General features: G+C 46.0%; 1 protein-coding gene across 3 annotated transcripts in view; it reads left to right on the top strand.

Annotated features, from left to right (window-relative positions):
• Positions 1–15,272, top strand: part of stk24 (serine/threonine kinase 24) — a 56,570-nt gene that overhangs the window by 34,818 nt on the left and 6,480 nt on the right. For all 3 annotated transcript variants that reach the window (XM_033023062.1, XM_033023063.1, XM_033023064.1), the window contains exons 7-9: positions 7,215–7,400; positions 11,323–11,468; positions 12,046–12,172. In XM_033023062.1, the coding sequence (XP_032878953.1) occupies positions 7,215–7,400; positions 11,323–11,468; positions 12,046–12,172 (459 nt within the window). The remainder of the gene's footprint in view (positions 1–7,214; positions 7,401–11,322; positions 11,469–12,045; positions 12,173–15,272) is intronic.

Genomic DNA, 15,272 nt, shown 5'->3' with positions numbered 1-15,272 from the left:
AACAGTTATTGTGGTGGGAATTTGGATGCATGTTCCCAGATCTCTGGGTCCAGCAATACTTGATAAAACCTCTCCTGTGCCTCAGCCTATCTTCGACTGATGCCATGATCAGTATCACTATTTAGCCTTTTGGCTACCACCCTTTGTGAACTATCCAATACTCTGCCTTTCAAGCCCTAACTCATGCTGTTCCCTTTTGTGTCCACGTGGTCAAGTGCCGTTGTGGCTGTTTGTGAAACCCCATCGCATCCTCCAAAGCTTTATATTTTCTCTGTTCCTCAAATGTTGTCCTCTTGCATATTCCTGGTTTCCCCACAGCGAGCAAAACTGCTACTTCACTGCAAAAGACCCAGGTTCAATCGCGACTTTGGATGTTGTCTGTGTGGCGATTGCATGCTCTTATTATGACCACGTGGATATCCGTGGCATGCTCTACTTTCCTCCCAAATGCTAAAGACATCCAATTGGTATATTTAATTGGCTTGTTGTGAAATCTGGAGGGAGTTGTGAGGGAAATGAAAAAAAAACTGGGATAAATGCAGGATGAATGTAAACAAATGGTTGATGGTTGGCAGGGACTTAAGAGAGTCAAGATTGTTTCATTGACATCTGTACCAGCAATGGAACAATTAAATTCTTATTTGCTGCAGCTATACCGGCCTATTATTGCAATAACACGCAAATAAATATGCAATAATCAATAATATAAATTAATAATCAGTAATACAAGGTGACTAGACCATGATAATGCAAGACCGAAGTACAAACTGCAATCAAAACAAAGTCCACAGTAGATTATAGTTTATAGAGGCTGATCAAGAACCACATCTGCGTCTTCCTCCCTCACAACATGGACCCGCTGCAGTTCGCATACCGTCCGAACAGATCCATGGACGATGCGATCTCCCAGGTTCTGCGCACGGCTCTCTCTCACCTTGACAGCCAGAAGGGGGGCTTTGTGAGGATGCTATTCATTGACTTCAGCTCAGCTTTCAATACGATAATCCCCACCAGACTTGCTGAGAAGCTGCTGGAACTGGGGCTTAACACTCCCCTGCGTGCCTGGGTGCTGGACTTTCTCACCCCCAGGCCCCAGGTGGTCAAGATGGGGAGACATACATCCAACCGCCTCACCCTGAACACAGGATCCCCCAGGGTTGCGTCCTTAGCCTTCTACTGTACTCCCTGTACACACATGACTGTGTGGCCAGGTTCAGCTCCAACTCCAGCATCAAGTTTGCTGATGACACTGGTGGTGAGCCTGACCTCCGATTGCGATGAGAAGGCCTACCGGGAGGTGGTGGCTGACTTGGCAATCTGGTGTCAGGACAACAGCCTCCTCTTGAATGTCACAAAAACTAAGGAGCTGATTGTGGACTTTAGAAGGGCACAACATCCGAGGACGTACACGCCACTGGAGATAAATGGGGCTACTGTGGATAGGGTGAGCTGCTTTAAATACCTGGGAGTCCACATCACAGAGGATCTGACATGGACAACACACACTGCCGCACTGGTGAGTAAGGCAAGGCAGCGCCTTTACCACCTCAGGCAGCTGAGGAAATTCAGAGTCTCTCTGAGGATCCTTCAGTGCTTCTACTCTGGGGCTGTAGAAAGCATCTTGTCCGGCAACATCACAATCTGGTTTGGGAACTGCTCTGCCCAGGACAAGAAGGCTCTGCTGAGAGTAGTACATTCGGCCGAACACACTATGGGAACTACACTCGCCCCCCTGCAAGACCTATACACCAGGAGGTACAGATCCAGAGCCAGCAACATTATCGGGTACGCCTGCCACCCCAGCAACGGACTGTTCCAGCTGCTACGGTCAGGCAAACGCCTCCACTGTCATGCTGTGAAAACAGAGAGGATGAGACGGAGTTTCTTCCCACAGGCCATCAGGACTGTAAACTCTTATCTCACCAGGGACTAATTTACTGTACTAATTTCCTGTTGTGTTGTGTCTTTTGTAAAAAAATATTTTCTAACATGTAAATACTGATTCTGTTCTATTCTGTTCTGTAGTTTTTGCACCATCTGCAGGCATTGCCACTTTCATTTCACTGCACATCTTGTATGTGTATGTGACAAATAAAGTTGACTTGACTAGTTGCTGAGGCAGGGTTGTGGTTAGTGTTGTGCAGTGTTCAAGAGCCTGATGGTTGTCTGGAAGAAGCTGAACCTGGAGGTCACGGTTTTCAGGCTCCTGTCCCACCTTCCTTTTTAGTAGTAGTTAGATGAGAGCGTGTCCAGAGTGGTGTGGCTTAAATGATATTAGCTGCCTTTTTGTGGCAGCTCCTCTTGTAGATACCCTTCGACTATTGCGGAGGTCATAACCCGTGATGGTCTGGTCAATCTTTATCACTTTCTGCAGCCTTCGTTCCTTGGTGTTTGAGTTACTAAAGCAGACTGTGATGCGACAGGTCAGTATTCTCTTTACTGCACACCTGTGGAAGTTCAATAGAGTATTTGGCGACAAACCAGATCTCATTCTTCTAAAGAGGTAGAGGCATTTATGAGCTTTCTTTGTGATTACATCAATGTGCTGAGCTCGAGAGATATTCAGAGATATGCACGTCCAGGAACTTGAAGCTGCCGATTCTGTTCATTGACCTCAACTTTCTCTTCTTAAAGTCAACAATCAGTTCCTTGGCCTTGCTAACGTAGAGAGCAAGATTGTTCTTCTGGCACTATTTAATCAGAATATCAATCTCCCTCCTGTAATTAGTTACCTATTATTCACAAACAATGGTATTGCCTGCAAAGTTAAAGATAGCATTGGAGCTGTGTCTGGTTACTTGGTCATGGTTATAGTGAGAATAGAGCAGGGGACTGAGTATACAGCCTTGAGGTGTTGATGGTTATCAAAGAGGAAGTGTTGCCAATTTGTAATGATTGTGGTTTGGTGATGAGGAAGTTGAGGATCCAATTGAATTGGGACGAGCAGAGACTAAATTTAGAGGGGATGACGGTGTTGAATGCCGAGCTGGAGTCAATGAACAACTGCCTGACACACATGTTCTTATTGACTTAAAGGCTTATTTAGGGGCTTATGTCCCATCGCTGTACGATTGTATCACCAGTGTTAATTACTTCAATTGACGAGGTTCCTCTTAAACCTCTGTATCTTTGTTAAACCTTTCGAATTTAAAAAACTTCCTCTTTTTTTGACCCCATCCCCTTAAGTGGCTTGGTGTTTGTATTGAAGTGCCTTGCATCATATTAATGCTCTGCCTTCTCTGTAAGCAATAACCTTGGTCAAACTATAGTGCTTGAGTAGATCACGCAAGCACAGAGCTGATCAGTCAGTGGCAGATATGTACTTAAGGAAAGGCTGGGTAGGATATTCAATAGTATGCAATAAGCTTTTATAAAACACGGGTTAGACCTCAGCTAGAATCTTGTGTTAATTCTGGACACCACACTTGTAGTATGATAGAACATAGAACAGTGCAGCACAAGAACAGGCCCTTCGACCCACAATGTCTCTCAAACACAATGTCAATACCAACTCTTACCTGTCTGCATATATCCATGTCCCTACATTCCTTACATATCCATATGCTTATCCAAAAGTCTCTTAAATACCACAATCAACCTCAACTACCACCCCTGGCAGTGTGTTCGAGGCACTCACCACCCTCTGTGTAAAAAAACTTGCCCCGTATTTCTCCTTTAAACTTTTCCTCTCTCACCTTAAAGTTATGTCCTCTAGTATTGATTTTTCCATCCTGGGAAAAAGGTTCCGACTGTCTACCCTATCTATCCCTCTCAGAATTTAATATACTTCTATCACGTCTTCCCGCAACCTCCGGCATTCCGGAGGAAAAAATCGAATTCTGTCCAGCCTCTCCCTCTAGCTAATACTGCCTAATCCAGGCATCATTCTGGTAAACCTGTGCACCTTTGCTAAAGATTCCACATCCTTCCAGTAATAAGACAACCAGAACTGCACACACTACTCCAAATGTGGCCTAACCAAAGTCCTATAAAGCTACATCGATTATGACTTTTATTCCTGTTATTAAAATCACCAGAGGGATAAGGGATTTCATTTCTCAAAAACAAGATTTTGCCTGGATTAAATATGGTGAAACATGAGACGGCTTCAAACCCTGATGCAGTTTTGACTCAAAACACCATCCTTTTCCACTCACAGATGCTGTTCGAACCGCTGAGTTCCTCCAGCAGATGACTTGATAAACATGGGGAAACTGTTTTCAGTGGCAGGAAGGTTGATAACCAGAGGAACTGATCTAAGATAATTGATAAAAGCAGCAAAGACAGGAGTACTATTTATTTTACATAGTAGATTGGTACAGTACATAGAACAGTACTGCACAATACTTCAGCCCACAATGTTTGTGCTGAACATGATGCCTAGCTGAACTCATCTAGCCAAGTCTATCCCTCATTGCTGGCAGCTGGTGGGAAGTGGCTGTAAAAGGACAGCGCCACTGGGGGAGGGAGAGTTCCTTTCACAGCGTGTGGGGCGTCTGGCCAGGGGTAAAATTGCGGGGAGGGCAGGAGCTTTGAGAACGAGGGGGTCGGGGATCATGCCAGAAACTCGACGCTCCGGGCGCAGAGCCACCGGTGGGCGGCGCGACTCTCGTCAGCAGCGGCCTCTGCAGTCCGTCTGTGTTTTATTATTTTTTGTCTCGTTTTTATGTAGTTTTTGTTATTTTTTTTGTTGGGGTATGTGTGTGGGGGGGAGGGGGTAACTTTAAAATCTTTCCCCTGCACGGGAGACCCGACCTTTTCTTTGTCGGGTCTCCGTTGTCGTTGGGGCTGCAACGTGGAGCGGCCTCCAACAGGAACGACCTGGGGTTCCAGCTGCGGAGCTGCCGACTACTCACCGTCACGGGGCTGGCCGAGTCCGGAGCGGGTGGAGCTGTGGTGGAGCGCTGCTGCCACCCGACCTCCGGAGATTCGGAGGCTGCAACTGCGGGTTTGGCGGACGGCGGCACCGGGAGCCCGCGGGTCCCTGCTGGGAGACCGCTTTTCGGGGCTTCCGCAACGGCGACTTCTCCCGCCCGAGTTGCGGGGTTGAAGAGCACCTGAGCGGGGCCTTACACCATCGCCCCGCGCGGCTTGGAATGGCCGTGGGACTTTGCGAGCGCACGCCGGGGGCTCTAACACCAAGACCCGGTGCGCGACCTTGCATCACCCGACGTGGCTTTAATGGCCGCGGGACAATCGCCATCGCCAGCCGGGGGCTTTGACTTTGACTCTGACTCTGACATCGGGGGGGGAGAGTGCAGTGGAGAGATAAGTTTTTTTTTGCCTTCCATCACAACGATGTGATGGATGTTTGTGTAAACTGTGTTGTGTCTCGGGTCTTTTTGTTTTGTAATGTATGGCTGCAGAAACGACATTTCGTTTCGACCTCAAGGGGTCCAAATGACAATAAATTGAATTGTATTGTATTGTGGCCGGGGAGGAAGGTAGCTCGAGTGGCTGCGAGCGGCCGCCGGAACCGGACAGCGGAATCGGCCACTACCGCAGCGCCATCAGCTGGCCCGCGCACCTCTGGCAGTGTTCTCCGTCTGAACATCTCTCACCTGCTGCTCGCCGGCCTCGCCTCGCGCGGGAGCAGGACATGGCCTCACTTGCTGCGCTGGGTGACGCTGCATGGTATTCACAGCCCGGTCCGTGTCTTTCAATGTAGTGAAGGGACCCGCTCAAGAGCAGGTCAGCGGGCGATGGATAACAGGACAGCTGGCAGTGGAGCTTACTCCTGTTTCAGCGCGTGTAACCTCAATTGGTCCCTTGATCGTGCTGACACAGGAGTAAGCTCCACCGCCCGCTGTCCTTTTATCCATCGCCCGCTGACCCGCTCTTGAGCTGGCCAGTTCCGCTGTCCGGTCCCAGTGGTCGCTCACAGCCACCCGAGCTACTTCCCTCCCTGGCCACAATGCGGTGGCTTCACGCCCGGAGCGCTGCGGCAGCGGTGAGTGAGTGAGTTACTGGCATGATCCCCAACCCCCTCCTTCTCAACGCTCCTGCCCTCCCCGCAACTTTACTCCTGGCCAGACTCCCCATACTTTGTGAAAAGAACCAATTGGACCCTTGAACTAGTATTGTCATTCAATAAGATCACAACTGATTCAACTGACCTACCATCTCTCCACCTGCCGTCACCCTCCAACCCCCACCCATTCAGTAATTCAGAATGAAGGGGATTTGAAAGCCTTGGGCAAATTGAATTGTTACTATCTTTATTTTAATTTTTTATTTTTTTGAGCGTGAGATATTCTATATCCTGCCAGCCCTCTTTCAAAATTTAGCAATTCAAAATGGGGGTGCGTCTTCGACACAGGTGCATCTTCATTGCCGGGAAATACGGTACTTTATTAAGAGATATGGCTTTTGGGGACTTTATAAAAGTCGACTGACAGTTTACGGAGAGGAGAACAATCTGCGCATGAGAGACCTGAGGGTTTACGTTTTTTTAAAGCCGACTAAACGTGCCTGGTTTGTACGTTCCCCCCATGACGGCATGGGTTTTCTCCGAGATCTTTGGTTTCCCCCCACACTCCAAAGACGTACTGTTTTATAGGTTATTTGGCTTAGCATAAATTTAAATTGTTCTTAGTCCCTAGTGTAATGTTAATGTGCGGGGATCGCTGGTCGGTGCGGACTCAGCAGGCTGAATGGTCTGTTTCCATGCTGTAGCTCTAAACTAAACTAAACCAAAACTGAACTAAACAGAATGTTTGTTTCTATGCTGCGGTTCATGCACCAATCCTCCACTGATTTACTGCACAGCTGGGTGAAAATAATCCCATAATTCTTGGTCAACGGACCCCTCAGTGTAGGCTCCGAGAACAGATCCCATTCTTGAGCTGCAGTCTGTTGAATTGAAAGATCTGTTCACAAGGAAATGGAACGTGTCCTTCAAGTCAACTTCAATTGAAGGGTTTTATAAAATAGTTATAAAATAAAATCCCCCCTTTATAAAATAGTTGGGGCCGTTGAACACTCACAGACATTCTGGTGGGCACCGCTAAGTAGCATCTCAACCAGATAAGCCAACAAGTAGTCTGACTACAATAAGTAAGAACTTGTATTTTGGACATTAATAAACAAGAACATGCAGAATGGATAACTTGGCAACTTGAGACAGTAATAATGCCTTTCACCACTTGCACTTTAAAAACAAAACTCATATGACAGTGATAATATAATTTGCCTTTCTTGTTCTGCTTGTATAGGCTGACATCTGGTCCTTGGGAATAACAGCAATAGAACTTACAAAAGGAGAACCTCCACATTCCGAGTTGCACCCAATGAAAGTTTTATTCCTTATTCCGAAGAATAATGCACCAACGTTGGAGGGAAATTACAGCAAACCCTTAAAAGAATTTGTGGAAGCATGCTTGAATAAAGAACCAAGTTTTGTAAGTAGTTATAAATTTATTGGGGTTTTTTCCAAGGAAAGGGATGGGTGAATTTGTTTTTCAAAACTAGTTATTTCCATTTGCCTGTAGTGCCTTTCCATTGGCATCATACTGAAAGTTTTCACTGGATGATACACTTATCCCGGTGTCAGATGTTCCACTATCAAGAATCTAGACTAGTGCTCCACTGCTGTACTAAGGGAGTGCTGCAGTGTTAAAGGTTTTGCCATTGAGAGGGCACAGAGTTGGAGAAATATAGACTCAAATTGTCCAGCCTCTCTTGATAGAATAACCCTCTCATCCGAGAACGTAACCCGTGGGGTCACATTTAGACTGCCTCCAATGTTATTATATCCTGTTTTTTTAGGTATGGGCTCCTAAACTGTGGCCTCACCAACACCCTGTACTCCCTTCCTATTCTTGTCCAGGTATAGGATTTCAACCTGAAATGTTCACAGTTCTATAGCCCCCCCACCCCCCCCGCCCTCGAAGCCGCTTGACCTGCTGAATTCCTAACACCAGATTGTTCGTTGCTCTAGATTCCAGCATCTGCAGTCTCTTCTGTCTCCCTGTTCTTAACCTGCACACCTTTTGCAATAAAGGCCAATATTCCTTTTGCTTTCTTAACTATTTGTTGGGCTGCCTGCAAACATTTGTTTGGGAGCTGGCAATGTGTGGATTTGTTGCTCCGTTTCCTACATATCAGCGCTGACTGCATTTCAAAAAGGTATTGATAAAGCAATAGTGCCACAGGGTTTTTATGGTAATTAATGACACATTTTTGTCTCCTTTTCACCTCTAGCCGTTCTCAATATCACCACCTATCTACTAATCCCCTTTCACCTGTATCCACCTATCACTTGCCAGGTGTTGCCACATCCCACCTCTCTTTTTCAGATTTCTCCCCATACCAAAACAGTCTGAAGAAGGGCCTGTCATCTGTCCAGTCCCTCCGCAGATGCTGTCTGACCTGCTGAGTTCTTCCAGCATGTTGTTTTTGCTTAAGATTCCAGCATCTGCAGTTTCTTGGGTCATCAAAATTCAGGATTCAATTGCCTCAAAATACAACCATCAACTGCTTTGATAACTGCTTTTGCACTGTGACGGTTTTCATTTGGACAGGCTTCAAGACGCATTGCTACAGGTTAAATGCAGTTCTGTGCCTGAATCCCAACTTAAATATGAATGGAAACATCGTCATTGTGAACCACGTCAGAAAATGAATTAATGAATGGTTTGCATTTAAGTGGAAGATTTCATAACTGCAAAATTCTTGAAATGTTGTCAATGCTTCAGAAAGCTCTGAGCACTATTATGTACCTTGATTGAATAATGACAGTAACTTGTATTTAGATTGTATTTACATAGCACTCTAATACAGTAAAATATCACAGGGCATGATCATTATCCATTAAAAATATACCCTATGCCACATGAGCTATTTCTCCTGATGATAAAAAGCGAGATTTGAAAGTTAATTTGAGGGGGGAAAGCACCTACATATTTGCAGAAGACGCCTGAATTGCTAGAACACGGATATCACGTTGGGATGGAGGGGCTGTCAGAATGGGAGGCACACCCACGGAAAGATCTGAAAATGGGGGCAAGACTTCAAAACCTGAGGCACTGCTGAATCAGGAGCTGATGCAGAGCAGCAAGCACAGCAATGATTAAGCAAAGCAACAAGTGTGTCAACTTCTAGCACGGTCACCCTGCCAGAGAGCTGATGTTGCAAAATTATACATTTTGTTTTTGTGTTACAAAAGTATACTGAGGTGCGAGTCAGAAAAAAAGGAGGCATCTTTATCACGTATAGGCAGCTGGGATCAAGTGAGTCCCTTGAGAAATGTCATAAGAAAATCAGGAAGGCAAAAAGAGGAAATGCGATGGCTCATTTAAAGATAGAGGTATTTTAGGGATTTTACAGGTAGATTAAAGGGCCTGTCCCACTTGGCCGTCATTTGCGCCTCATTTACGCGTGACATGTAAATTAGGTCGACGCGTGGGGTGTGCATGTGTTGCGCATGGCGAGGCGTGGAATCGTATGCGGTATCGCGCGGTGCTCCAGGATTTAGTACAGGAACGAAATCCTCGCGCGCCACCTGCGTGACGTATCACGTACGCACGCTGACGCATTGGGTACGCATGCTGACGTATTGGCGTCGTACGCTGGCGTCCCGAAGTCTCACGTGTATCGCGTGGTGACGCATGAATACGTCACCGTGCGTCAAGGTCCTTGCGTCAACGTCCTGCCGCGCACCGCAGGGTTTTCTAATGAGTTCACTCGCACCAGACGGCTGTGCTGACGCGTCATGACGCGTGATTTGCGCGCGACGTCTATTTTACATTTGACGCGTAAATGAGGCGCAAATGACGGCCAAGTGGGACAGGCCCGTTTAGAGCAAAAGGCTAACAAGGGAGAGAGTAGGCCTGATGTACCTTTATTTAAGAAGGACAGCAAGGACAAACCAGTGAACTACATGCCGGTGGGGAAGTTACTGGAGGGGATTCTGAGGGACAGGATCTACCAATATTTGGATAGGCAAAGACTGATTAAGGACAGTCAGAATTGTCAATTGTCTCTCGAATTCGATGGGGTTTTTTAGGTCACCAAGAGGATTGATGTGGTCAGGGTCTTGGACATTATCTATATGGATTTTAGCAAGGTCTTTGACAAGGTTCAGTGTGGTAGGCTAGTCTAGAAGGTTGGATCACACAATTGGTTGGTGGAAGAGTCAGAGCGTGGTAGTGGATGATTGCTTTTCTGTTTAGAGGCTTGTATTAATGATCTGGGTGATAATACAGTTATTAACATGGTTGGTAAATTTGTGGATGACTCCAACAGTATTGGTATTGTGGACAATGAGGAAGGCTTTCTTAAGTTTACACAAGGATCTAGGGAAGTGGGTCAAAGAATCGCAGATGGAATTTGATTCGAACAGGTTTGGGGTCATGCATTTTGGTAATTCAGAACAAGGCAGGACTTGCACGGTAAATGGCAGGGTCCTGGAGAGTGTTATAGAGTGAAGAGAGGCTGGATAGGTTGGGGCTTTGTCCCCTGATAGGCAGACTTATCGAGATATATGAGAAGTATAGGTAAGGTGAAAGATTACAGTCTTTTTCCCAGGGTAGAAGAGTCTAAAAATAGAAGCTTTAATTGAGAGGGAAAAGATTGAAGAGACCTGAGGGGGGCTTTCTTTACACAGAAGATGGTGCTTGAGGAGCTGCCAGAGTAAGCTGTAGAGGTACAATCTGATTTGGGAATTGCTCTGCACTGCAGAGTAGTGCGTTCGGCCGAACGCACTATGGGAACTTCACTCGCCCCCCTGCAGGAACTATACATCAGGAGGTGCAACTCCAGAGCCAATAAAATCATGGGAGACCCCTTCCACCCCTGCAACGGACTGTTCCAGCTGCTACGGTCAGGCAAACGCCTCTGTTGCCATGCGGTGAGAATGGAGAGGTTGAGAAGAAGCTTCTTCCCAGAGGCCATTAGGACTGTAAACTCTAACTCACCAGGGACTAACTCTACTGGACCACTCTACTGCTTTTTTTTTAAATTGCTGTTTTTTTCCCTTTTTCCTTCCGCCCACAATATTTAATATGAAAAAGAATATGTGATTCTGTTACATTCTGTTGTAGTTTTTTGGTTGTTTGTTTGTCTTTTTGCACAAAGTCCGCGAGCATTGCCACTTTTCATTTCACTGCACATCTCGTATGTGTATGTGCCGAATAAACTTGACTTGACTTGATTTGACTTGGTATATATAATTGTCACATTTAAAAGACATTTGAACAGGCTCATGGATATGAAAGGTTTAGAAGGATATGGGCGAAACACAGATAAATGGGAGTAGCAGAAGGGCCTGTTTCTGAGGTGAATGCCTCTTGGATTAACCAATATTTTATTTACTTTCTTAAGAGACCTACAGCAAAAGAATTACTGAAGCACAAGTTTATAATCCGAAATTCCAGAAAGACATCTTACTTGACGGAGCTGATTGACCGGTACAAGAGGTGGAAGGCAGAGCAAAACCACGAAGACTCCAGCTCGGGGGAATCTGATTCGTAAGTGTTGCTGTGACACAATCACACACTGCAATGGTGCTTCCAATAAAACATGCTCAGTTATATGATGAATATAATATCACACAGCTTTCACAGTAAAGACAGCTCAGAAATAGGCCAATGGATCTATGCTGACTTTAGTGGCAGACCCGGAGGTTGACTTTTTCTCTCTCCGCGGATGCTGTCTGACATGCTGAGTTTTCCATCATTTTCTTCCTTTTGGTCAGATTTACAACATCCACATTTATTTTTTTAATTCTCATTCATGTACTGATACATTTTAATGTCTAGAGTAGAGATCTCATTTTGATATGCTGGTATAATTGCTCTTAAGTTTCCACCCTCTACTTCACCTCACTCTATCAGAATATCTGCCTATTTATTCACCAAGGTTTTGTTTCATTACACTTCTATGAAATGGCAGATATCATGTAGAAAGTGCTGTATAAATGCAAATATATATAGCAGCAGCTTTCATACTTGCTGAAATTGCCTTCTGTTGATTCAGGCGGATGGGTTTGCCATGAGGGCATTATGTCGAATGGGTGAATCAGTAATGGCTTTCTTTAAACATTAGGGAGGCTGATGGACAAGCATCTGGAGGGGAAGATACAAGTGACTGGATCTTCACAATCAGAGAGAAGGACCCAGTCAAACTACAGAATGGAGCTGCTCTGCTAGACAAGCTCAACGAGAGCGATCAGGTACTATCAATCTTGGCCTTAAGTGTGACCAACAATTAGTTTACAAAAATATTTTCATATTGCTGTTACAGTGCAGGCAGGTGGGCAAGGTGAATTTCAGGGGTTTAGCAGAATTAAACTTGCTTATGTATGTATATCGTGCAATATAAACATGTGATTGTCAAAGGGACCTTGGGAGATTTATATAGTGTCAAGAATGTAGCGTGCATTGTAGAATGGGTGTTGACAGGTGGCCATATCTTTATACTTATAAAACTCTGACCTTGGATGTGTATTTATTTGTGTGATCGTGCTTGTTTCACATCTCCTCGAAAACACGGTGAAAGATTTGCCTCATGATGTCCAAAATCGCCTTATCTGAAAATTTCATGCATTATTTCTCGAGTTATTTATGAAAATGTTAAAAAATTTCAAATAACTTGGAAAGTTAACGAGATGGTCTCGCTGATGACGTCCCAATGGCTCTGCTCCTCGCGGCCTGCTGCCCTATACTGCACGTGCAGCGAGTGATGTCACCCCCACTCCACCCCCCCGGTTCTTCAAAAGACACGAAAGAACGAGCAAGTGGGCTCTATACTGCAGCTCCCAAGGGCTTCCGAGGTCCCCTGAGGGCACGAGCGCTCCCGAGGGCTTCTGAGGTCACGAGCACTCACGAGCTTCCCGGCTTGCTTTTCCAGAATTTTCATAACGGTCATTATATCACTTTGGTGCTTAATGCTGACTTCCACATCTCTCAAGATAAGAAACAACTTCATTGTTTTGGTTTAACTTCGAAAACGTTGCATTTTTTGATCTTTAAAGACTTTCCGGTGTCTCACCTACTTCCCGTTTCTTTACAATTTAAAAAGTTTGCGTTTATTTACTCCGCAAATTTTGACAGATTTTTGACCGCTTTCACCGGGCGCTCTCTCTCTCCCCCCCCCCCCCCCTCTCTCTCTCCCCTCCTCTCTCTCCCCCCCCTCCTCTCTCTCCCTCTCTTCCTCTCTCTCTCTCCCCCTTGGTCTATTAAACAAATAAATTTGTAGAAACACTTTAATCAGCGAGTGGCTGAAGTCTGGAATTCACTGTCACAAAGTAAGTCTGCTAGGTTGATTTTAAAGGGAGCCTGGGTCTACACACACCAACAGCTTTGGTAAATATACAAACAAAAATTAGTTCCTCTTTATTCACTATTGAGTTCCTCTGAAGCACAGTTACAGTTTGGTTCAATGGTTGGGTATTAATGGTGGAGTAGCAAGATGGATTCAACAGTGGCTGAATGGGAGATGCCAGAGAGTAATGGTGGATGGTTGTTTGTCAGGTTGGAGGCCAGTGACGAGTGGGGTGCCACAGGGATCTGTGTTGGGTCCACTGTTGTTTGTCATGTACATCAATGATCTGGACGATGGTGTGGTAAATTGGATTAGTAAGTATGCAGATGATACAATACAATACAATTTATTGTCATTTGAGCCCCAGTGAGACTCAAACGAAATTTTGTTTCCACAGCCATACAAACAAAGACAATGTCCTACAGACATACACACAATTAAGTTCACACAAACATCCATCACAGTGAACCCACTGTGATGGAGGCAAAGTATTTTCTCTCCCCTGCTCTCCATGTCTCTCCCGATGTCCAAGCCCCAGGCGGGTGATGATAAGTCCCACAGCCATTTTAGGCCGCGCGGGGCGATTTACGGCCCCGCTCCCGGTCTGAAAGTACAAGGTCGGAGCCCCAGCGTGCGATGGTGAGTCCCACGGCCATGAAGCCGTGCCGGGTGATGTATGACCCCGCTCCAGGTCGTTCCAACCCCGCGACACGGGCTGGAGAAGTCGCGTTGCGGGAGCTCCGGGAAGCGGTCTCTCTCTCTCCCCCCGGACCCGCGAGCTCCCGATGTCTCAGTCCACCGGACCTGCGGCTGCGTTGCTGGAGCCTCCGAGCCCCAGGAGTCGAGTCGCAGCAGCGAGTCACCACCGCTCCCCACGCACCGAGGCCGGCCAGCCCCACGATGGTGAGTAGTCCGCAGCTCCACAGCTCCGCAGACTCCCGAGCCCCCGGGTCGTTCAGGTTGGAGGCCGCTCCACGGTGCTAGGCCCCAACGACAACGGAGACCCGACAGGGAAAAGGTCGGGTCTCCCGTACAGGGAAGAGATTTCAAACGGTTTCCCCCTCCCCCCCCCCGCCCCCCACATATACACATTTAAAACCAAGCTTAAAAAAACACAAACACTACATTTAACTAGACAAAAATAAAAAAAAGACAGACAGGCTGTAGGAGCCGCTGCAACGAGTCGCGCCGCCACTATGATACTAAGATAGGTGGGGTTGCGGGTAATGAAGTAGAGTTTCAAAGTCTACAGAGAGATTTATGCCAGTTGGAAGAGTGGGCTGAAAGATGGCAGATGGAGTTTAATGCTGATAAGTGTGAGGTGCTACATCTTGGCAGGACAAATCAAAATAGGACATACATGGTAAATGGTAGGGAATTGAAGAATGTAGGTGAACAGAGGGATCTGGGAATAACTGTGCACAGTTCCCTGAAAGTGGAATCTCATGTAGATAGGGTGGTAAAGAAAGCTTTTGGTGTGCTGGCCTTTATAAATCAGAGCATTGAGTATAGAAGTTGGGATGTAATGTTAAAATTGTACAAGGCATTGGTGAGGCCAATTCTGGAGTATGGTGTACAATTTTGGTCGCCTAATTATAGGAAGGATGTCAACAAAATAGAGAGAGTACATAGGAGATTTACTAGAATGTTGCCTGGGTTTCAGCAACTAAGTTACAGAGAAAGGTTGTGCAAGTTAGGGCATTATTCTTTGGAGTGCAGAAGGTTAAGGGGGGACTTGATAGAGGTTTTTAAAATGATGAGAGGGATAGACAGAGTTGACGTGGAAAAGCTTTTCCCACTGAGAGTAGGGAAGATTCAAACAAGGGGACATGACTTGAGAATTAAGGGACTGAAGTTTAGGGGTAACATGAGGGGGAACTTCTTTACTCAGAGAGTGGTAGCTGTGTGGAATGAGCTTCCAGTGAAGGTGGTGGAGGCAGGTTCGTTTTTATCATTTAAAAATAAATTGGATAGTTATATGGATGGGAAAGGAATGGAGGGTTATGGTC

This window comes from Amblyraja radiata, chromosome 6 (genome assembly GCF_010909765.2).
Source record: "Amblyraja radiata isolate CabotCenter1 chromosome 6, sAmbRad1.1.pri, whole genome shotgun sequence".
Classification (NCBI taxonomy): Eukaryota; Metazoa; Chordata; class Chondrichthyes; order Rajiformes; family Rajidae; genus Amblyraja; species Amblyraja radiata.
Note: the sequence above shows the minus strand (reverse complement) of the source record. Positions and strands in the feature narration are given on the sequence as shown.